The sequence below is a fragment of the Myripristis murdjan genome, chromosome 11, assembly GCF_902150065.1.
Source record: "Myripristis murdjan chromosome 11, fMyrMur1.1, whole genome shotgun sequence".
In the NCBI taxonomy this organism is placed as follows: Eukaryota; Metazoa; Chordata; class Actinopteri; order Holocentriformes; family Holocentridae; genus Myripristis; species Myripristis murdjan.
In genome coordinates, this window is record NC_043990.1 from 18,379,394 (window position 1) to 18,403,665 (window position 24,272).

The following is a 24,272-nucleotide window of genomic DNA, read 5'->3' on the forward strand; positions in this document are numbered from 1 at the left end:
AACAGATGTATTCAAGAAAAGAGCAGACACAGTCCAGGAACACAGGTAGCTCTGGTGCTTTAATCAGTTTAAACTTTTGTGTTGACATCATTACCATCAAGCCTCAGTTTTGTTGTGTATGAAAAAGTAAAAAAAAAAAACACACACACACACACACACTAAGCTATTCTCTCTTTTCTTTCTCTCACAATCACATATGCACATGCGCGCACACACACACAGACACACACACAAAATCCTAAAAAGGGGTCAAGTGTCAAGTTCTGGGTGAAGACAAAGACAGGCGATAAAGGACTGAGAAGCCGCAGTAACACATCACAATTTCAGAAATTTCAGTGTCGTGGGAGGATGATTTGACAGCAGGAAAAACAAAATGCATGTGAACAGATAAAAACAGATACAAGTGAAAATGTCGGAAAGTCCCATCTGTAAAATATTCAAATCCTATCCTGTGCACGAGGGTTATTGGATAGTGATCTGTCCCGTTTCTTTCCATTCAGAAAAGAAATGAATGATGCACTCGTGATGTAACATTCAGAAACACCGTGAGATCCAAGAGGCAAAATAAAATTCCCCTCACCCACAAGATATTAGAGTGAGTAATCACATGCTGCTTGACTCCTCAGCAGACTGTTGGACCTTTCAGAGACAAGCTGACACCCAGTGAAATTATAGTTTCACACAACTAAGAAATGTTAAGAAGAATAAAACATAGAGGAAAGGGGGACAGTTGACCCAAGGAGTGTCTAATGCAGAGAGCATGAAGCGAGGTGTTGCTTTGTTCTCTCATATATGAGTACCTTTGTACTCCTCCATATAAAAATATCACAAAAAATTACAGAAAAGACAAAGAACTTGATGTGAGAGGAGGTAAACAAAAGTCAACCACAATTATTACTGTCCTCAACGTAGATGTTTAACTATCTTTTTAAACATTTAGTTCCCAAATCTTCCTTTGATCCTATACTTTATTTCCTGGACAATATTTTAAAGGAATACTTAAACGTTTTGGGTAAAATTCCCCTTTTCTGACTTTCCCAGAGTGTTTTAGCTTAGCATAAAGACTTAAAGTCTATGGGGGTTGTTAGCCTAGCTCTGTCAACGTAAAAAAATAAACCTTACAGTAACTCCGAAGTGGTCTTATTTACACAATGTGTCATGTGTATTTGAAAAACATGTTTTGGAATTTAAAAAAAAAGAACAACATATTATGTGAATAAGACAGCTTAAGAGTTGCTGTGAGTTTTTTTTTTTTTTTTTTTTTCAGGCTAATGACTCCCATAGATTTCAAGTCTTTATGCTAAGCTAAGACGAAACGTTACCCATAGGACCCGAACCACTGGACGTACAGAGGTGAAAATGGTATCAAACATCTTGTCTCAGTCCAGGTAAGTCAGTTAAAGATATTTTTCCCAAAATGTTGGAGTATTCCTTTAAGTACAAGACTTCCTCTGACACTCCTCTGATTCTGTATCCTTGCATCAGTTTATGAAGGTGGACAGCCCTTTGAGCACATTTGTTTTTAGCTAACTGTACACATATAGAACCCTGTGCCATCTCCCTCTATCATCCACATACCAGCCAAATATTTACCCTGAAATGCCCACCCTCCCCTTTCCCACCCCAGGCCCTCACCCAAGTCTCACACCCCGGCCCCGTCATAGCTCGTCATGAGCGGCGGCTTCGTCTGCTTTAAGTTTGAACTCCGCCTCTGTGATCTTTCCGTCTCCATTACGGTCCTGGTTGGAGAACATGTTGTCGATGATGCGGTAAGGATCAAAGCCGGGAGCCAGGCGGCCCTTGCCCTCCGTCACTTGGCGCATGATGTAGTCAGTAAACTACGGATGACAGAAGAAGAGGAGGAAGGGGAAGAGATAGTTCAGATGCAGGCGTTTCAAAATATCACTGTGGTGGAAACTAAGAATACAAATACAAGAGAGATACTCTACAAATTACAAATACATTGGAAAGCCACTGAAAAACCTGTAGTGGTCAACCACTAGTACAAAGTATAGAGTTAAACCAACACTATTATGTGCAAACAGATAACAGTAATGGTGACCTAACTGAAGCAAGGTGTTTTTGAGAAATGTGTTTCTTTGCAAACGAAAGAATAAACATCTGAAACACACCTTCTCTCTGCTTCTATCACAGAATAGCCACCACACAGTGTTCATAGAAAGAGGGGTGAGGAGAGGAAGCCGCGTACCTCAGAGGGCTCCACCTGCTTGTTCTGGTCCACGTCCATCTCGGTGAAGAGGTCGGGGGAGACGTCTTCGTTCCAGATGAACATGTAGCCCTCAGGAAGTCCCTCCTCCACCTCCATCAGCTCAATGTCGAACAACAGCACGGCGCTGCCAGGGACTTCATCAGCTACACAGCAGTAAGAGCAATACCAAGGGAATGTGATAATTAGCACTGTGGTTGTGCTCCTCTCAGCTACATATGTCCATTATGTCATGTTTTTGTTAAAATGCAGGTCTATTAATACATAGGCATAGGAAAATCCTATTTTCTTATGCCTTTCCTGTCAATCAGTCAACTCCTGCATGTTATGTGTCAATATAATTTACGACCTACAATTTTCAAGTGTCAGAATAACAGGACACTTAATGAATATCTTGATGTATTCTGTGTTTCTGTGTGTCTGGGTTTATGCATATATTTGGGCATGTACATGAGTGTGTGTGTGTGTGTGTGTGTGTGTGTGTGTGTGTGTCTGTGTGACTTACTGACTCCCATCTCCCCATAGCCCAAATGAGGAGGAATGACAAGGTGTCTGCGCTCTCCCACACACATGTCCTTCAGTCCGTCCTCCATCCCTGGCACCACCTGATTGGCTCCAAGGACGATGTTGTATGTCTTTCCATAGTTATACCTGAAATCAATTCAGACCGAGAGAGAAAAACAATAATTAGGTCTGTTTAGTTTCTGTTTTCTGTTCCGTTTCAGTTTTCTGAAAATATCTGTGATGCAGCAATCAAACATGAAACATGGATCCTTTGCCTCCATAAACTGAAGCACACAGATACAAAAGACACAAAATATATGACGTAAGGACACGTAAGATGGCATCTTTCATGATTCTCTTGGGGAAGCTGGGTGAATATTTAATATCTAATATTAATATTAATACTTAATATTTGCCTCTACTTTCCAAATGGTGTCTAGCTGTGCATTAACAGTACATTACTATGGCTCACATGCAGTAATCCTGCCCTGACAAATGGGGAAAATAATGAAGGAATATAACCTTTCCTTAAAGATTTGTTGTTGGGATTTTTTGCATTTCTGCATTCAGCAAAGGGCCTTGGCCTTGTCTTTGATAAAACTCTCCTATTACTGTGGACTTTGCCAGATGGAGAGAATTGTTAGGTTTCTGTTATTGCAGGGATGGAGGTTTGATTCTGGCCCAGCAAACCTCGTTAGCAGGCTTTCTCCTCCATGCAGAGAAGAAAAACTGAGAAGGAGGTCCCTGATTACTGTGGAAAAAGGTGGCAGGCTAATAAGTTGCACCTGCTGTCCTCTCATTAGTCGTCCATCTGGATTTGAAAGCTAACCTTAATGGTACATTCTCTACTGGTTGAGCTACCAAGGAGCCCAGAGGAATATAACCTTTAATGAAATTAAATCAATAGACTTCGAGGTAGTGCACACGCAGAGGAACTGAGAGGCTGTGAACTTGGTGCTGACATCAGGTACGAATGTGCACATGGTTAACCGCTAAATACCAAAGAGTTTTCAAATTGCAGCAGATTTGTGGTTTGGTCGTGTGCAGCAGACTGCAGCTGTCTGCACAGGGCACCTCAAGAGATACCCATACTGAAAAAGGTTTATGAAAGTGATACATAAATATGTAAAACACTGAGAAAAATGAACTCTACTTAAGGAAAATGTCATATTATTGTGGATTAATGCACATATTTTTAATATTTTCTTTTTTTATATTTCAACTCATTCATTCATTCATCTATCTTCTAAACCGCTTATCCTCACTAGGGTCGCGGGGGGGTGCTGGAGCCAATCCCAGCGCTCATAGGGCGAAGGCAAGGAAACACCCTGGACAGGTCCTTCTCACTGTGAGGCGACAGTGCTAACCACTGCACCACCGTGCCGCCCATATTTCAACTCATGTTCATTTTTTTTCTTGAGAATTAGAACAACTGCAACTGACCCAATTTCCTCTTGGGGATCAATAGAGTATTTCTGATTCTGATTCTGATGAGGGAGACTAAATCAGTGAGGCTGCCTGAAGCGACCGTCACCTCTAATCTCCCTTCAAACTCCTACAGGCTTACTTGTAATGATTTTGTCCACCTGAGTTTTGGTAAAAATCGCACCTCAGTCACCTGTCAACTAAACACTGCATGTACAGCGTGTGTGGGAGAGAGAGCACAGAGAGGAGTAGGCCACAGGGGAACGAGGAAACCTTAAAAAAAAAAAAAATATTACACTTGACTAGTTAGTCACACTAGCTCACAAGCATATTTCCTTCATATGCTCCAATTCAGGCTATTTATCTTACACTCTGGTCTTCCTCTAAGAACCCTTTTTACACTTACACGCTACTCAAAAAGGGCATTGCTCCATCTAACAAAGGGTTTAATGTAAGATCACATTATCAGCCTAGTCTAGTATTTCTCTGTAGTTTCATTAGTTTCATTGGATTTCATTTTCCTCAAGTCAGTCTTCAGGCTGCATATCTCACAGGGGTGCAGGTTTACTCACGTTGAGTCGATGGGCGAGCCGTCCATCAGGGAGGCATTGTAGTGATATTTGACAAAGTCTCCCTTCTTGGTTTGCTTGTCACACACTTCCGGCTTGTAGGTAACGGTGATCTCAGTGCTGTCCGACGGGTTGTGGAAGTCTATGATGTGAACGTCAAACACCAGCACCGCCGAGCCTGGGATCTTTGTGCCTGAGAGAAAGAGGGCAAGAAGAAAAAAAATGAGGAAAAATTATTGCACTTGTAATTCACACAAGAATATCTAAACATTACACACACACACACACCTGTGCCCTCCTCTCCATAGGCCAGATGTGGGGGGATGGTGATGGTGCGTCTCTCTCCAATGCAGACTCCGATCAGCCCCTCATCCATGCCGGCGATCACATAGCCCCGGCCCACGTAGGTGTCATAGGTACGATTACGTGAGTAGCTGTGGAAGTAACATGCCAACTCAGTATTGATCATGATATTTGTTTAAAACTGTTCAAAAAACAGCGAGTGTGCTTTTCATTAGAAATACAGTGGATTGGGAGTGTGTGAATATTAGGAGTCACATGGCTATTTATTGAATTTTAGAATTTGTATGTGCTTGTGGGACGGTCTGAATGTCATGGTGAGAGCAGACACTGACCCTGACTTGTTCATCTGTCTCCGAAAAGCAGGGAACTATCAGTGGGAGGAAGGTTAGGAGCTGGCTTTAAACACAGCCCTCTTTACGGTCTTATCTCAATGTGCTAAAGGGACGTCCTTGAGGCCTGGACAGAATGTGCAGCAGAATTTTTTGAAAAATAACAAGCAAGCTGATGATCCACACAGCTGGGAAGACAACTGACTAGTGTTCAGTAATCTGTGGGAAACGTCCCAGGAGCTGTAAAGAGATAATTCCACCAATTTTTGGTTTCTTTTCCCTCAAGAATTAACCTCCACAAATCATATCTTCTACAAAATGCAGGGTGATGCTCAAATGTTGAATTAAAATTTTACTTCCTCCTTCCTGAAGATTTTTATGTCCACATCAATAAAGGAAGCAATAAAACATATTCTTTTTCAACACAGAACCACTTCTCAATATACATATTTTTTGTAAAAGCTTGCACTGTACTAAATGATGCAATATATCTTTCTGCTTCACATTTGTCAGCTGATGTTTGTACACGGTTGAATGATAAAAGGCAAGTGGCACAAAGAGGAAGATTATGAAAAGCATGTCACAATATTTTACAGCGTCATGGACAAGTTTCCTGTGGTTGCTTTCAAGTTTGAGATCATGCCTCAGCACTTCTCTATTTGATTTATGGGGATGTGCTGCCACCTTGAGGATTTTTAAGGAATAACAGACAAAGAATAACGGGTGAAAAATAACCTTTTCTAGCATTACAAGCCTGATTGCTGTGGAGAATTTTATTGCATGACCCAAAGCTTCACCCTTGAGCGATTCTGCACTATTAATAACATTATGAATATTAGAGAAAACACACACACACACACACACCTGGAGTCGAAGAACGTTCCATCAAGCAGTGAGCCGTTGTAGTGGTAACGTACAAAGTCCCCAGCAACAGTCTTCCTGGTGCAGGGCTCAGGCACCTGCTGATTGGTCACTGTGATGCTGTCTCTGGGGTTGTGGAGGTCCAGCAGGACAACATCAAACACCAGAGACGCCTGTCCTGGGATGTCGCTACCTGGAGAGCACAGAGTGTAAGAAGTGGAGGTGTAAAATGACAACCTATAAATTGTCACAACTGGGGAAAAACTTATATCACGCATATAGAAAGCACTATATTGAATGTTTTTTGGAGTATGTACACAAAGCTACACAAGCATTTCACAGTCATTGGGCTGAAACACCTCTTCCTACTTTCATTAACTGGTCAGTATCTGGTGAGCAAACACACTGACAATCAGTCACGAAATGCCAAGGTGTAGTGTGCTGGAAAATGATTGCCAAAGCCAAGACAATCATGCAAAGAGAATTCATCACGGTTTATGAGCTAAGATAATGCAAAAACCTGTTTATTAGCTGAAGTATAACCTCTGTATATAATCATCACTGGTGTGTGTGTGTGATGTGTCATGAATGTCTTTGTTGAAGGACTGCGAACAGAAAAAAACCCTCACCATCTCCATTCTCGCCGTATCCAAGCGACGGGGGCATGGTGATGATGCGTCTCTCTCCGACACACATCCCCAGCAGTCCCTGGTCCATACCGGCTATCAGCCAGCCAATCCCAACATAAGTGTCGTAGGTACGCAGACGAGTGTGGCTGGATGGACGGGCGGCGGAAAGCAAGGAAAGGAACAGATACATTATTGGTTCCATGCACATGCGTTGTGATACTTGTGGGTGTAACAGTTCAATAAATCTACAGCTCGGTTTGGTATTGCGGTTTTTGGGTCACAATCTCAATTTCAGTTTGGTTTGTTTAGTACATCAGTAAAAAGTCTACATAGAATACTTAAAACAAACATAAAATACTTTCTGTACATTCATTAATTCATCAGCTGTGTGGTTAGATGGCTCTCATACAGTGGATTTGTTTGTAACACTGCACTTTGTAGGGTGTCTTGTGTATTGAATGGTTCGTTGTTGTTGTTTTTTTTTTGGGTTCAGTTTTGCATCATAATGAACACTTTGTATTTTTGCAGCTATTTTTGCACCTATTCTGGAGGTTCACATGTGTCACACCTGGAATCGAAGAGCGTCCCATCCAACAGTGTCCCGTTGTAGTGGTAGCGCACATAGTCCGACACCTCCACCTTCCTGGAGCAGATGGGAGGGGTGTAGTAGGTGTTGATCTGAACACCGTCCTCTGGGTTCCACACGTCCAGCAGCAGGACGTCGAAGTGGAGGATGGAGTCGGGGGGGATGATGTCGCCTGATGGAGGAGAAGAGCAGAGAGTCGTAATTTCAATCTCCACTGTATCTGTCGCTCACACAAATACTGTATGAAAGCAATCTCACTTGTATCAGTCTCTTTCAGCCATACACACACATCTCTGCATGCTTTGTCCCGTTCTGGCACCCAGTGTTTCCCCTGCAGGCCCTCCGTGGCCATTTCTCTTTGTCTTCTTGTTTACAGTCTAATCACAGCCCAGACGACAAACCACCACTGTTTCTAGAAACCATATTTAGGTCATATTCCAAAGCAGCTTGGAAGAGCATTTGGAGCGCAACCTTCAATAACAGTGCTCCTACACTCGTTTGCACTCATTTGTAAGTTCAAGGAGTTCCAGGAAGTCAGTAAATAATGGTGTAATCATTCATCTAAATTGCTTTATTATGAACACAATACCTGTCTTTGGATTTCCTTCAATATGTGAAGTGCTGAAGCTGTTGTAGGACAGACACAGCCAGACAACTGAGGCGTATTGATGACGTTTATTTAAGGCACAACTTTATTTTCCACAAATTAATCAGTGTTTAGGAGCTTTTGATCCATCAAAATAAAACCATCATTGTGACTTGTGCTCTGAACTTAGAACTGTACCGGGCAAGATTTTGGTGTAAAAACCCACCCATCATATCAGCTTAAATCACAAAACAGGGCTTTGATTTGTCTGCCACAAAGCAAAATTTAGGGGCAAATACAAACTGTGTCCTCAGCAGTTCCTCCATCCACAGAGACATCACCAACATCAGATCTTTTGCCCTCTCATTCTTTTGGAATGAAGGAACACAGACCGGCCGTGTTGGTAAACACCAGTGTGTTGTGTGCAGTTTACTTGCATCATGTCATGTGATTTCTGGGCACTAAAGTTCACATTTTTCAAACACTCACTTGTCACTGTGCAGCTTTCAGAAGCTACACAGGCTTTCGGTGGCTGTGCACACAGAGGAGGGGGTCAGGCTGTAGAGATGGAAGTGGGAGGAGCAGGAGGGGAAGTGAGGATTTGTGGGTGGCAACAATTAAAACTTTACTACCGGTGTGCTGGCAGGTCTCTGTCTTTGTTTAAAACTCTTCGTCCTTCCTCCAAGATCTTCCCCGCCTTTCTTCTTCTTCTTTCAGATTGCTTTCTCTTTCTTTCTCTCTCTCTCTCTCTCTCTCGTGTTTCCCTCTCATATGATTTTGCAGAAGAGGACACACCCTCAGCTATGCCATGTCCACACATGCCCAGCTCCCTCTTCTCTGTCCCATTATCTTACTCATGCACGTGCACACACACACACACACACACACATACACACACACACACACACACATACATATGTGCATGAACACACACCAGTCCCTACATGCAAACAGGGCCCAAACATTTTTTTCTTCATATGCAAAGATACCTCCATTACTCTTCTCTCTGATGACATGAACACAAACAAGCACACTCTAACATGTTTGATTTAGGCTGACAGATCAAAGGTAGACAAGAAGTCTTTGAGCCACTGTTGAAAAGCTCAGTTAATATTTGCACTGGATTTACTAACAGCTGAGAGTCTTGATCTAAAGCAGCTTCTCCTGACCTTCTTCCTGGGCTGTGTTGTCCCGCTGACATCATACAACATGGACCCTTGGGAGCAGCCCACTTCCTCTCTGACCAGACCTATTCTAGCACAATGTAATACTGTCACCAGAGCCACTTTTGCACCTTGTGCCTCTGCCAATGTTCAACCACATTCTCTCATTGTTATTGCGTATTGTGCCAACAGCTGTAAGTCTGCGTTCGCTCAGTCGTGTGTGTATTTATGACAGCTCGCTAACAGAATAAACTCCACTCTGTCGTGCAACGCAACACAAGGCACACTACATTCTCTGCCACTTCTCAAAAATTCAAAACCCCAGATGTTCATTACTTCCTCACCAGAGTGACCGTAGCACTCAGTTAGTAGTGTAATGGGAAACAGATATTGATATTAAACTTGTCACAGATGCACACGCACACACACACACTTACCGTATCCCTGCTTTCCATAGGCAAGCTGTGGCGGGATCTTGACCAGTCTTCTCTCGTTGACACACATTCCCACCAGGGCTCTGTCCATCCCTTCAATCAGCTGCTTCTTGCCTACATACACGTTGTAGGTGCTGCCGCGGTCATAGCTGGAACACACATACACAAACATCTATATTTATAGTTTCTTTGTACCATGTTAATGACTTATATTCATTCATCACCTTGCTTCTAAAGCAAACATTACAAACATAACCATACCCTAAAAGTAACTCTATTTGTTTGGGTTCTGGCTTTAGGTCTTTACCACTGACCGCTTTTCCAGGTTTCATTTTCTTGCAGTGACAGAGAAAATAGTGAATGGCGCTCACACAGATCTTCATACAGGCTTGTATTTATATCAGGCTAACAACTGAGCAGGAATCACTTCAGTCACCCAAAGTCACACTGACTCATCTGTTTATTCTCATCGATTAAATCTCACTTGGTAAAATCTTCGTGTTGTCTCTTTGGCCGAAACCAGAACTGTCCATAAGGACTCAAAAAATGGGTTGATGCTCGTAAATCTCTCTAGTTTGTCTGTTCATCAGGTGCAGCTATTATTTTTTGTGCTTGAGCAAAAATCAATCAAGAGGAAAGTTATGAATCCAATCATACAGATATTAAACAGGCACACAGGTCAGTCCTCCACTGACTAGGCCTGTGGTTCCCAAGATAGGGTCCAGGGACCTCCAGGGGCTCATGAGGGACTCCAGCGAGGTCCACAGGAAAATGGTGCTGTTTAATTCTATCATAATTTCACTCATTAATTGATGTGAGTGGATAAATATGACTACTTTGTTCACAGGTTGCTCTGCACCGACTGCTGTCACCCCACTTATCCTGTAGTGATCCTGTAGTGATCCTATGGCAAAATCCCCTTTGATAACACAATTCTCCTCAGATGTGGTTCTTCAAGACAAAATCTGGATTAAATGGGGTGTCATTAGGGGGTTCTTGATAACTGAAGGTTTTTAAAGCCATTGGACCACTAAGCTATGAATAAACAACCACAGCTGACTCCTGCCTGCTTGCGTGCCTGCCTGCGTGGCTTACAGTAGAGACCCGTAAAACGCGCACTCCGCCTTTGCGCCCGGTGCACGCTGTTTCACATGCAGGAGCCGTTCTGCGTCAGAGACCTATAGATAAAGTTCTGCATCGCACGCCGCTTACCTGGAGTCGAACTTCTTTCCGTCGGGGAACATCCCGTTATAGTGATACCTGACATAGTCCCCTACTTTCACTGCGCGTCCGCACTGCTCTGGCACAAAAGTTTTCTCAATGATGATGTCGTCTAACGGTACCGGGGGCGCGTTGCAGGCGGCGAACGCAACCAGAACCGACAGATACAACACCCTGTGGACGCACTGGGTCATTTTCACAGCCATGAACTCTCTAACGATTGCTGCTGACTACAACCGCGGCCTTGTACGTGCGCTCCCTGCCTCTTCCCCGGGTTCTCGCTTCCTCTGCTCCGCTTTGGATAAGCGTCCTGCCTCTGACCCTAGTCCCGGAACGAGCCAGTGTCAAGCTACCCAGAAAATAGTGGCACGTCCGGTTACAGCTTTCAAAATAAAATCCTGCCCAACTTTATATTGCAATGTGATTTTCGTTTTGTTGTGTTTTGGGGTGACACACACACATATACAATACACGCAGGGTAACAAAATGAAAACTAACAATAGACCCTGAGCATGAATCTTTAGTAAATGAAAAATAACTGAAGTCAAGCCTACCCTATAACTTGTTCAGGTCAACACCTTTTTTAACACCCTTTTAACATTTCTGTTTTAATAAGGCTGTGTTATTTTAATTATTGTTTTATTTGCTTGCTGCATGTTTAACCCATCTCTTGTAATTATATGGTGTATTGGTGTTTTATTTTTATATTATTTATTTCTATAACTTTTAGTATTCTATTTGCTTGCCGTATGATTTCCCCTAGGTATTTTTTTTAGTTGTAAAGTGTATCGGGACCATGCTGCATGGTGATTCTGCCTTTTAAATTAAACGGATTGACTGACGCAGCATACATTGTGCTCATACAGGTCTATCCAACATGCCACATAGACTTCCCAAAATTTCCAATAAAAGACTTATGACAGACTATTGGAAGGACGTCAGCTATTATTAATATTATTAAAAGGTAAATTTTAATTGATTATTTATTTATTTATTTATTTATTTTTTTCAATCATTACTGCATATTCCCAGTGGCTGTGGAGGATGCCATAGAGTGTGCAGATTTTGGGCTAACCAAAACTACACAGACTGAACCTAAGAGTGAATGTTGAAGGCAAAATCTTCTCTTTCCGGGTTGTGTCTGTCTTTCTCTGGCTGACTTGACGCAGTCCGGGATTGAATGGGATCGTTTGGGCACCACGTCGTGCTCATGCGCAGTGCAGCCTCACAGATGTGTCAACGTGGTAACGTAGAAGTCTCCTCACTCCCAGCTGCAGACTCACCATCCCCTCAGGATCCCTTGAAACCATCAAATGAGCAAACATCACCCCGCCTCTGATTTGGAGTCAAACTCTCAATATGCCTGTTGCGCATTAAGGTTGCACTCTATGGCTGTCACACTGGGATACTGGTGTTTGAATCAATCTGTGGTGATTTTGGAAGGGGCAGACTCAAAACTTTTTACTGCCAGGAATGTCTCTACGTGGCAGCGGGAGGGGGAGGGACGCCTCGCCATCAGCAGGGGTCTAATTAGTGGCCCACTGAAAACAACATTTAAAAGATATGTAGCCTGTTTCAGAGGTTGATCAGTGCTCAAATGGAATAAAATGGCAAACTGAGTGTTTCAGCCACCCCTTGAGAAGTTGTATGAGTTAATCCCACAAAACAAATGAAATTCAATGAGGGGAAAAAGGTCTATTCTCTCACTAATGGTGCCTACAAAAGTTGTGTACCACCAGAACAACAGCAGTGATTTGGTGGGAGGAGCAGCTCCAGCGGCCCCCACCCGCCAGCGTGCCTCTTCCTGTGCTGTGGCCGGGGGAGGGGAAGCTGTGTCCGGATACGTGGTGGGACTTGAGGCGGTCCTAGGGACGCACGCACACAAGGGATCCGGTAGACGTATCCCAGCTGCCCCACCACCACCACGACCCTGTAGCAAACTTAAAAATGGCACCCTCCACCTCTTCTCAACTCCTCTCAGTACTGTTATTCGCCTTTTGCATCACCGTGGTCCACTCCCAGTATGAGAAATACAGCTTCAGGAGCTTTCCGAGGCATGAGCTCATGCCTTTGGACTCGGCGTACAAATACGCACTGGACCAGTACACCGGGGAGAAATGGCAGGAGACCGTGGAGTACTTGGAGGTCTCTCTCCGGCTGTACCGGCTGCTGCGGGACAGCGAGGCCTTCTGCAACCTCAACTGCAGCTCCTTGCGGCTGGACGACGAGGAGAAGTTTGCGGAGTTTCCCGAGCTGCGGGTGTTTGGGAACGTCATGAAGAGGGCGCAGTGCCTGAAGCGGTGCAAGCAGGGGCTGCCCGCTTTCAGACAGACCATGCCCAGCCGGGACACCGTGGAGGAATTTGAGAGGAGGGAGCCGTACAGATACTTGCAGTACGCCTACTTCAAAGTGAGCGAGCCGAGACCTCAAAATGTGTTATAAGTTTGTGGGGTATAGCTCAGTCGGGGGTGTAATGATCTTGAACTCATCTGACCCATGTCTTTATAATGAGGTAAACATTTACGACCCAAATTCACGGTTTGGATCAGAGTAGCGTCAAACTGATTGATTGGGTTTAATATGAGTGAGGTTTTGTCGGGTAAGTTAATTGTTTTCTTGGTATTTTGGTGGCTGTTTATCTGTATGATCATAACCTACAGGAAGTTAATCTCCTAAACCACACACTGACACTGATATGGATGTGGATTTTTTTCCCCTTATGGGTGTTTTGACGTCACCAAATGCCACGGGTACACAAGGGGGGTCTCTGTCCTCCACAAGTGGAGATCCTTAGATGTATTTATGTGTGTGTTTCTGTTTTTCTGTTCTAATAAGGACAAACTGTCCTCGCAGACATACAAAGATGAGGAACATCCCTTAAATTGGAACATTTTGCTGGTCCTTACTTCTGCAAATCATTATGTGGTGAGGGATAGACAAGTATAGTATCTGAGTATGTACAGGCGTGTGGCCTGTGGCCTGGTTTGCTAAGGACCTGACATTTCTGCCTGGCATCTTTTCCTGCACTGATGGAGCCAAATATAATTAATTGTCTCAAATTTGTCTGTGCTCTTCCTGCCAGTCTGACAACCTGGCCAAGGCAGTGTCTGCAGCCCACACCTTCCTGCTGAAGCACCCAAATGACGAGATGATGCAGAAGAACATGGCCTACTACAGGAGCCTGCCCGGGGCTGACGAACACCTCAAAGACCTGGAGACCAAATCCTATGAGGTACACACACCCATTCAGAAAGACAAAGAGTGAGATGCTCTTTAAGTTGAACCCTTTATGGCGTCTTAAAGCACAGAACGTAGGATACACACAGGGAAGAATGCAAGAGTTACACCCAAACCCACAGGCACAGAAGTCTGTTACTATACACACACTCATAAGCCATCCTATTATTGGCTCTGTGGGAGTGCTGGGGTTTGTTGTGGTGGGAACCTGTGGTGGCTCAGTTGCCAAAGTGGTCAGCATCATGCAGAACAGTGGTGTCCAAAGTGAAGTCCAGGGACCTACAGGGGATCCTGGGAGAGCAGCAGAGGGTCCCCAGCAAAATATGGCACAGCTTTAATTTCACCACACTGTGATTTAATCTACTAGCTGAATTTATAGGGACATCTGTTTTGATCAAAGGTTTTACTGCCCCATACAGTACAGATCAGACTGTTATATAATGCTCTACAAAGTCAAACACTGCCAACAAAATTTCTCCTCAGATGTGTGCCTTGTGATAAAATCTCATCAAAATGAGTCCGAAGTCTGGTGTGTATCTTTTTGTGGGTTCTCAACTGGTAAAAGTTAGGGAATCTCTGATATAGAAATCAGTAGTGATGCTGTTCATTAAACAGGCAACACAAATACACTGCACTTTTATTATTGTGCATGATTTACCATTTTACTACATGAGGGAATGTTCTTCAACCATATGAATTGCCCTGATACTGCATTTGTATCCAAAATTAACTGTGACTGAATGGAGAGCTGCATCTTCAGTGTCCCATTTTCCAATGTTTTTTTTTGTAATTTTTTTGCTGTTCCAGACACTGTTTGTACGAGCGGTGAGGGCATATAATGGGGGTAACTACCGTACCTCCGTGTCAGACATGGAGCTGGCATTGCGGGACTTCTTCAAGGTCTACGATGAGTGTTTGGCCGCCTCCGAGGGTGCCAGGGAGGTCAAAGACTTCAAAGACTTCTACCCCTCCATAGCTGGTCAGTTTATCCCTGTGATCCTCAGTCCCGCCTCTAATTATACCCTCTGATCTATCTGTCACTGCATCTTCTTATGGCCCTAAAGGTCAAAAGTCCCCAGGCTCTGTCTTGTTCTGTAGACTTATACAATACAAATACATACAAGAAAGACAAGACAGAAAAATAAACAAAGCAATCCCTACCACAACCCTGATATGGTAGAAAGTTCTCGCTCATTCACAGGTGAACAGTAGAGAAAATAATACATAATTGATAATAAATTAAATTAAAATAAATTAATAAAGTATATTAAGTCACATTAAGCAGAGGGACAGGAGGGCAAGTTTCCATACTAATTCATTAGTGGAGGAGATGTAATGAGGGAAGCAATCTTAGTAGAAAGCCCCATATTTTCTCATATGTTGCTGGTTTTCTCCTGACACTATACGAGATCTTTTCAGGTGTCTAATGGGATGTTAACTCATTCAACCATTCCCTCTGTGGAGGAGGAAGTTCAGATTCTCAGTTTTGTAGAATGCATTTTTTGCACCTGTACCTGCAAGTAATATATAGTATTTTTTATCCACATTAAGTCCTTGTAAATCACCCAAAATCCAGACCCCAGGGTCAGATTAAATTTCAGTTTTTATAATATCTGATAATATCTTATTCTGCCTTTGTCTTGGTCTTTTCTTTCTTTTTGCCCCTTCTCCATTCTTCAAGTCTATTACTCTCTTCATTTCATCATAATCTTCACCCGCAGTTTGACGCAGAATTTTGATTTCTTTCCATCCGTGAGTGTAATAACCTTTCCTCTCCAGATCACTACACTGAGGTCTTAGAGAGGAAGGTGAGGTGTGAGAGCGAGCTCACACCTGTCGTAGGAGGCTTCGTCGTGGAGAAGTTTGTGGCCACAATGTACCACTACCTGCAGTTTGCCTATTACAAATGTAAGTGCCATGTTGTTATGGTTTTATTGTTGCTGGAGCTTTTTCTAAATGTTTTCATGAAATTAGTTGTTGTTTCCTATCTCTGTATTAACTTTTCATCAAGGACAGCTATCAAGACTTCTGGTGCTGTGTACCTATGAATTTAAGCTGCTTGGCTTTTTTTTTTTTTTTTAATAGCTTGTGTTGATAATGTTGTGATTTGTAATTCCGCTGCTGTGTGTTCAGTGAACGACCTGAAGAACGCTGTGCCATGTGTGGCCAGCTACATGCTGTTTGACCCTAACGACGAAGTCATGAAGAACAACGTGGCATATTACCAGTTCCACAAAGACAAATGGGGGCTGACAGAGGAGGACTTCAATCCCAGACCAGTGAGACACATTCATGCTCACACACCTTTGCACCCAAACACACACAGTTTTTGTCCCCATTTTGTGTGTTAGTGTCACTATCACAAGATGCAGGCACAAACACACTTTCTTCTTGTGTTTTGTGTTTTGTGTGTGTGTGTTGCAGGAGGCAGTACGGTACTACAACCAGACCACCATGCAGCTACAAATGCTGGAGTTCTCCAGACAGCACCTAGTGAGCGACGACGAGGTTTGTGCCGGTGATATCATTTTTGTGTGTGTTTTCGTGTATCGTGTGTGTGTGTGTGTGTGTGTGTGTGTGTGTTTAACAGGATGTTTCTGGAAGGTTATCTTCAACTGCGCCTTGGGAAGATCAGATATGGTATCAACCTGCACTTAAAATAGACCTGCATGATCCCTGTAAAATCAGTAATTGTGTGGTTTAGGTTGTGTGCTGCTCTCAAAGGCTCAGTCCTTGTAAAGTATGGAAAAACACCGAATTCCTCCGTTTGGTCACATGATGGCCTGCAGTACAATGTGGCCCCTGTTTTTTACTGGGCTGCAGTCTCCCAGATGGCCATGGGGTGGCAGCATGACACTGGTGTCTCATTAAGTCATTATGATGCAGCACAAACACTGTGCCTATCAGGGCAACCAAACATAAGCCAGGATTACATGCTGTATGTGGTAAATACCATTCTGTTTCTAACTGTAATCGCTTTAGTAACGCCAGGTATGAGGAATCACTGATAGAACTGTGAGTGGGAGGAAATATGCTAACTCTCTCAAGGCAAATTTCACTTTCAAGCAATATGGCGCATATTTAGTTTACTCGGGTTTATTTTTTTATGTGCTTCTGTGTGTGTGTGTGTGTGTGTGTGTGTGTCCACAGGGGGAGGTGGTGGAGTTTATGGATGAGTTCCTGGATGAGGATGAATAGCGCACATTGGGAACTCGGGCTAAACACTGAAGAACAAACACAAACAACAAAACAACAGCAACTCTCCCCAGCTAGTATTTATTGGGTACTGTAAGAGGCTCTCTGATTGGTCACTGTGTTTTTACCTGCAGCTCCACATCCTGAATATTTTTATACTTTTTTTTTTAAATCTGTGCACTAAACATACAGTTCAGTGGTATGGACATACAGTAGCCTATAGTGACTAAATGGGAACACGGCGAAGATGATGGAGATTTTTTTTATTCACTGTTTTGTGCCTTTATTCCTCCACTGTGAATCGATTGTGTCTATCGATGAAATTGTCTGCTGTCTCGGCCGTTTTTTACAATAAATAAAAAATCACTTGTCTTATATCAAATCTCTTGAGTGATCATTACAGTGTTGTTGGACAGTGGAGTTGCTTGTTTGGCGGACGTGACTCTGCGGGAACAAAATCACTTCAGTCCATTGATTTTACACTCGAGCACCAATAAGTCCTAGAGAGCGTAACTGGAAGGAGGCGACGGAGAGCTGAAGGAGTGGTGGGGTGTTTGCAAGGCTCCTTTTGATGAAACCTGACGGGGTCCGGGGCTGTGCTGAGCACAGGCATCGCCAGAGAGAACACTGAGTTGTTTAATAATGTTTGAACATTGAGTCTCTGTGCAGTTTGTCACACAGTGGTGTCAGAAACCCACAGGGGAACATTCTCTCTCTGTCATACTGTCTCTGTCTACCACTATCTGGATCCTCTCTCTCCCTCTCTCTCTCTCTCGCACACACTCCTATCTACCTTTACCTTTCTTGTTTTTATTTCTTTTTCCTTATCATACATTTCATATTTTAGCTCCTCTCTTTGCACCGTTTACTTGCCGCCAGTTTTAGAACACATCAGCAACAAGCAGAACACATGATTTGACAGGAGAGGGCTCGGGTTAAAGTAAAGATAAAAGTCTTATTCTCAGGACTAGAGGTCACAGGTCAAAGTCACACCTTGAGATGTGACCAAAGCAGATCCACACACTCCCACACACATACACACACACACACACTCACACACACACACTCACACAGACTGGCAAAAACAATGGACAATGAAAATAAGTGTCCAACTAACCCTGAGTCGAAACAACACGTTACACTGCTTATGACAGTGCCTACTCTTATCCAAAGAAAATCCTTTTTCCTATATATGAAGTCAACATTTTGAATTATTTAGTGTTTTTATTTTTTAGTTGTTTACTAGTTATAAAGATTTAAGAAAGCAAATGTTCTTCTATTCTCTAGCCTGTGTTAACTGTGATGAATAATTATCAGGAAAAATACTCTTGTTTCATACATATTTAATATACATATTGTATGTTCATCCACACTGAGTAAGAGTGAGGAGTTTTGGTAACTCATGGGAACTCACATTCACATTTCATAAAATTACTGTATGTCAGAACTGACTATAATTTGTGCCTCTATTGTAAAATATTTTTACATGTAATAGTAAGGTCCATATGTATATTGTAATATACTGAAAATAAAAAGCACTGGCTTCCAATAAAAATGCGATTTAATATGTTGTACTATGTTTTCCAATATATTACCATGTATTTTTGTTAAGGTGTTAAGGTAAAATATAAATAACCCTTAATATATCTAGCCCAATAAGGATGACAGAGTCACAGGTTTAGGAGTTTATTTTGACCTAGACAACACATATACAGTACACACTTCATCCTAACATCAAACACATCAGGCTGTTTGAGATGAAGAAGAAACAGACAGATACCATCATGTGACTCAGTCAGCACCGGTAAATCTTTTCCTTTTCAGCCTTAATTTTTTTTTCTCTCACATTTTTGCACACACTCAAGTGATTGTGACATGAGGCCAAACTCAGAGTCAGCACTTTATCACAGCTGACGACTGCAATCACTCACTTCAGGCGTCATTATAAATCTGGTGTGAAACCAGATACCTTGTTTGCTTGACAATCTGCAACAACATGGCCACCGCTGCCTCCAGCCCGTTCAAAGCCGAAGCAGACTGTCATGGTACTAAGTGCAGTACTTGTGTATCACCAGCGCTGTGGAATGGTAGGTATGTTAAAGGGCAGTGGAGTAAATTTAGAAGAGAGCGGAGATGAGACTTGAAGAGGTATTGTGTGATACCAGCTGAGCTTGTCTGCCTTGTTAAAGTTCATGTTATGCTATGTACAGCAGCTGGAAACAGTCAAGAGGTTCATATTTACAGAAAACAGAGGCTCCCATCACATATTCTATATGTACTCTCTCTCTCATCCTCGCCATGCAGTTAGGATCAAATCAGGTTTGTGAAAATAGAGCTGATTTTTTAATGCAAAAAATGCTTTCAATAAAATGATCCACTTCAATTTCAATGAAATCAAGTTTAGAAAGGAACTGACCGTGATTCACTTCACCCACCCAGCTCCAACAAATGCTGGTTCCACAAACAGATTAAACATAACGCCATGAGATACGCAATGCTTTTTACAAAACAGCCGAGGACATACTGCATGTGAAATGATGTGTCAGTAACAAATATGTATGAAGAAAAACAAACAAACAAACTGATGACACCAGATCTTTGGCTGCCAGCCACCATCCATTTTGACAGCAATTATGAATAAAGCAGTTTCTATTTAAGTTATTTGCATAAATGTCAGATAAGTTTTAATCTTTATACAGTACAATCTCTAAGTGTATGACTCTCCTAATGGCTATTTGAAGTTATTTACATTTACTAGGCTCTATTTTTTTTTTTTTTTTTTAAACTATAGACCATATCAAGGATTTGGTTCCAGCATGAAAGAGAGTGAATATATATATATATATATATATATATATATATATATACTAACACAAATCTTTACTTTTTTTTTAAAGAGAGACTTTCTTCTTCTTTGAACTATTCAGGTGTAATAAAAAAGTGTAATTTGGCATGACCTAAAAACCCAGAGTATTCAGATTATTCATGACTATTTCTAGTTCTTAAAGCTGAAACTATAACATTTCATATTGTATTTTGACAAATGACGAATCAAGAACGTGTTTGTCTAGTATCTACAGCTACAGGTCAGTGTTTGTCACTGTCTAATAGCAGGTTTCTCTCTGTTGCCGTGGCAGCACCACATTGTTTGATCTCTAGTTGGTCTGAATGCCAGCGGCGTCCCTCAGTACAAACTCCGGTCTCCTCAGTGAGAACCTTCAAACACGACACACCACTGACCGGCAGATCGCACTGACCTGAGACAGACACACACATGCACACTCTCTCTCTCTCACACACAAACACACACACAGTGGCTGAGTCTGCAGTCTGGACACCCCCACTAAACCTCTCACCGGCTGAATGTCAAAACCAATAGAGGCAGGAAGTCTTAAAATGTTTCTCCCGCCAGCAATCATCCCTCTTTCTCGCACCTCTCCTATCCCTTGTCAATATCTTTTTTCCTCCAGGTTGTTCATTCCTGACCATCTTCCCAAATTTGCTGCGACGATCTGAAGTGTTCTAAACTTCTGGGCTCTTGTTATGGAGTAACACGAAGAGTAATTATTATTATTATATATTTTTTTTACAAACACAATATTCAGAAACGAAAACAGAAAAGACGTCCTCTGTCCGGAGATAGAGAACAACAACACAGCTAAATCAACACTAAACTGAGCAGTCAGGCAGAAGTCAGCATAACAAAAATGATAGCAAAGTAACACAAAAGAATCTGTACCACATTGTCCAAGAGCTTTGGAGGTTGAAGTCTCAGTTCATTTTCAGGAGGGTATGTCTTCTGCTGTGGTTAGCCGACCACCAGTCTCCCTTTTTAGCCTCCTGGCCTGAGTCGAGTCCAGGAACAACCCCTCGACCTCCCAAACTCGATACGAGAGCTATGAAAATGATTGGATAGGTATAACAGAGATAGGGAAAATTCCATATTACCTATAAGTAGGTGAAGCACAACTACCACGGGCGGTTTTAGTGATTTTGGGGCCCTAGGCAAAGACCTGCCCACACCCCCACCCCCACCTCTGCACACACACTTTACACCCTTTGTCCTTATCACAGCCACTGGACAAAATGTTGCCTTCACAGTTTCAGTGTACTGTGGGAGTGTGTGGCACCGAGGAAGCCACCAAACATCATCTTCTGCTCCAGGCAAATAAGATATTTTCATATTTATTATGGTAATTAAACTTCAACTGACTAATTCATTTGTTTCTGTTCTGCACTTTTTCTGCACTGCTACCAGCACATTTCATTTGTATCTGCGCAGTGAGAGAGGGGAAATATGAAATATGGAAAAGCCCATATTTGCAAGAGAAGAGGGGGTGTTCAATTTCAAACAAGAATACAATTGAAGTTGGTTTGCTTGTTTGAAGTTATTAGAGCTTACTATAATAAATGTGAAAAAACATTTTGGCATGAATTCAGTTTGTATTATATGGGGCCCGTGGTTTTTTGGGGGGCCCTAGGCAGTTGCTTACCTTACCTAATGGTTAAGACTGAACTCTTATTTATGCTTTAACATATCTCCCTCAGCATGTAAATAAGCACCTGTGTTCTTCCTTTGTAGCACAGCCCATCACTTTATACCTATCCAAAAACTTTGAGATCTGCAGTAATGTCTAACAAGGTGAGGGGCCATACTTTCCTTTCAAAATCCTCCAAATCTGTGGCCCATTTCCAAATCCCTTCCCCATGCTCCATTGCATCAGTTCTTCCCTCCGCCCCCCAGTGTCTCTGCAGCCCTTCACTGTCCATCCCTCTTCCTCTGTCTCCATCTCTCTCTTACACCTTCTGCTGCATCTCTATCTGTTGGCCATGTCTGCTCTGACTTTGGCCCTTCCCGTTCATCTCGTACACAGAGCTCTTCTGCTGTCGCCGCCGGTAACACCATGCCCCGACGATGACTGCCGTGGCAACCGCACACACCGCCACAATGATGGCCGCCACTGTGGGACCTCGGCTGGAGGAAGTGGGAGGATGGGGCGGGCAGTCATCACCGTTACACATAGTCTCACCCATCTCTCCCTCCACCTCGCCCCTCTCCCCGACCTGACCAGTCAGGTTGTGCTCAGTGTGCCCCTCCATTCCTCTGGTCCCAGTGATGATGTCATCATCGTGCATGGGTGGGGCAGGGCCGTGATCAAGGAAGGGGTGCTCGGTAGCATCCTCCACCCAGGAACTGGTGGGAGTTACATGTTGTGTGTCGTAGTCCTCGGTGTCGAGGTATGAGGGGGAGTCTGAGGGCTCGGTGCTGACAGGGGTGGGAGAAGAGGCATGGAGGTGTGGCCAAACACCTTCAACTCGGTCCTGCTCAGAGTTGGGCTCCATGGTGGCGGACACAGTGGCCTCTGGGAAGCTGGTGTAAGGGATGGAGCTACTCATTTCCAAATCATTCGGTCTGTCTGTCACCCCAACAATAATTTCTCTCTCATGATCCTCTGGTCCCCCCTCCTCTTCTGTGGAGCCGCCTTTATCCGCCTCTTCTGGAATGACAGGGTAGCCGTCCAACCAGGTCTCATCTGTAGTGGCTGTAGGTTTTCCGCCTGCTCGCTCAAGGGTGAAATTCTGTCGTTCATCTGTGCCCACAGAAAAGACCACATGCTGATGACCGTCACCATCACTATCATCGTCATGGCCATAATGGTTGTGATGGCTTTCATAGCTGTCGTGATCATCATGTTCATGATCACTGTGATCGTACTCATCGTAACGGTCTCTACTGTCTTCCTCTCCACCCAGGCCATAGTGTTTCTCACCATCATCATGGTCATCGTGGTCTGGATGTTCCTCTGAGCCGTCTGGATGTTCTCTGTCTGTGTCATCATGGTCTTCAGTCACATCGTCATGGTCAGTATAGCTGCCACGGTCATGATCTTCACTGTAACTCTCATCTTGATCATCATATTCCCCCTGGCTGCCGTAGTGAACGCGATCCCGCTCATCTTCATGTTCGCCCATGTCATAGTGGTCATTATGGCCGTCGTGATCTCCATAGCGACTGTGCTTGTCCAGGTCGTTGCGTTGAGCTGGAATGTAATGCTTCAAATGATCATCTCGGTCATCATGGTGGCTGTCGTCATGGTCATCCCGGTCGTCATGGTGGCTGTCATGATCACCATAGCTGTGCTGCTCGTGATCAGGATCAACAGGATGCTGGTAGTGAGCTTCTTGGCTGTCGTACTCTCTACTCTCCTCTGATTGGGCGCCTGAGGCTCTGACTCGGTTCTCACCCTCAGAGGCGGTCTGTGTGATTGGATCGGTGGGGGCAGGATGTCCCTCATCCTGGAAGGCTTCAGAAGGGAACCAGAAGAGGTGTTTCTGGGAGAGCAGTGAGACGGGTGCTTCTGTTCTTGTCACCCCCTCCCTCTCCTGCTCCCACCCTGGATGTGCTGTAGAGTCCTCAACAGCCAGATCCTCCTCCCCTTCCCCCTCTTTCACAGCTCCCTCCACTTTCCCACCCTCTTCCTCATCCACAGAAATCTCCTCTCCTCCTGCCTCCTCCTCTCCCTGTTGGTCCTGATGTTCTTCTCCTGCTTCTACACTGTAGTTGTCCTCCTGCTCCTGACCCCTCTTCTCCTCTGTGTGTGCCATTCCATGCACCTCCTCGTACACCTCACCATGAGCCTCCTCTGGTCTCCCCTTCTTGTTGTGGTCCTCTGGCTCACCGTAGGCATCTGTGAACTTGTCCTCATAGTCTACATGAGCTTCAGTCTCATCTGTGAAAGCAGAAAGAGTAAACAAAGATGCCTGGTCAACATTTTGATCAAAACTCATTTAATTAGTCAGTTTTTGAAAGTGTCACACCTCACTAAAGCAAAATATGTGAATCATGCAGAACATCTGCATTGATGGATGGATTAAATGGGAACACCCCAAAGAAAACATTTATATTCTGATCATCTGGGAGCAGTTTAAAGTACAGACAGGATTTCTTCGCCTGAAACTGTTAGTTGATCACAGACAAAGACTTTTTGCCTTCATAGATGAC

General features: G+C 43.5%; 3 protein-coding genes across 4 annotated transcripts in view; 1 reads left to right on the top strand and 2 right to left on the bottom strand.

Annotated features, from left to right (window-relative positions):
- Nucleotides 1-40: 40 nt before the first annotated feature.
- fkbp9 (FKBP prolyl isomerase 9) lies at nucleotides 41-11,155 on the bottom strand. The gene is made up of 10 exons (XM_030064496.1): nucleotides 10,829-11,155; nucleotides 9,620-9,765; nucleotides 7,416-7,605; nucleotides 6,848-6,993; nucleotides 6,222-6,411; nucleotides 5,014-5,159; nucleotides 4,729-4,918; nucleotides 2,733-2,878; nucleotides 2,210-2,373; nucleotides 41-1,838 (listed from the first exon to the last, which is right to left on the bottom strand). Exons 1-10 carry the CDS (start codon nucleotides 11,041-11,043, stop codon nucleotides 1,659-1,661), a joined length of 1,713 nt encoding a protein of 570 aa, XP_029920356.1. The 5' UTR covers nucleotides 11,044-11,155; the 3' UTR covers nucleotides 41-1,658.
- susd5 (sushi domain containing 5) overlaps nucleotides 6,203-24,272 on the bottom strand; it is a 28,438-nt gene continuing 10,368 nt past the window's right edge. The window contains exons 5-6 of one of the 2 annotated variants that reach the window (XR_003929018.1): nucleotides 20,538-24,000; nucleotides 6,203-6,221 (exon numbers count right to left, since the gene is read on the bottom strand). Coding sequence is in view for 1 of the 2 variants with exons in the window: in XM_030064489.1 (XP_029920349.1) it covers nucleotides 22,067-24,000 (1,934 nt within the window). In the remaining variant the exon portion in view is untranslated. Of the gene's footprint in view, nucleotides 6,222-20,531; nucleotides 24,001-24,272 lie in introns of those variants that run through there. The other variant, XM_030064489.1, reaches the window with a different exon arrangement.
- Nucleotides 12,637-17,310, top strand: crtap (cartilage associated protein). The gene is made up of 7 exons (XM_030064503.1): nucleotides 12,637-13,246; nucleotides 13,920-14,069; nucleotides 14,882-15,053; nucleotides 15,854-15,982; nucleotides 16,208-16,353; nucleotides 16,499-16,582; nucleotides 17,225-17,310. The coding sequence occupies exons 1-7, from the start codon at nucleotides 12,785-12,787 to the stop codon at nucleotides 17,270-17,272; spliced, it is 1,191 nt and encodes a 396-aa protein (XP_029920363.1). The 5' UTR covers nucleotides 12,637-12,784; the 3' UTR covers nucleotides 17,273-17,310.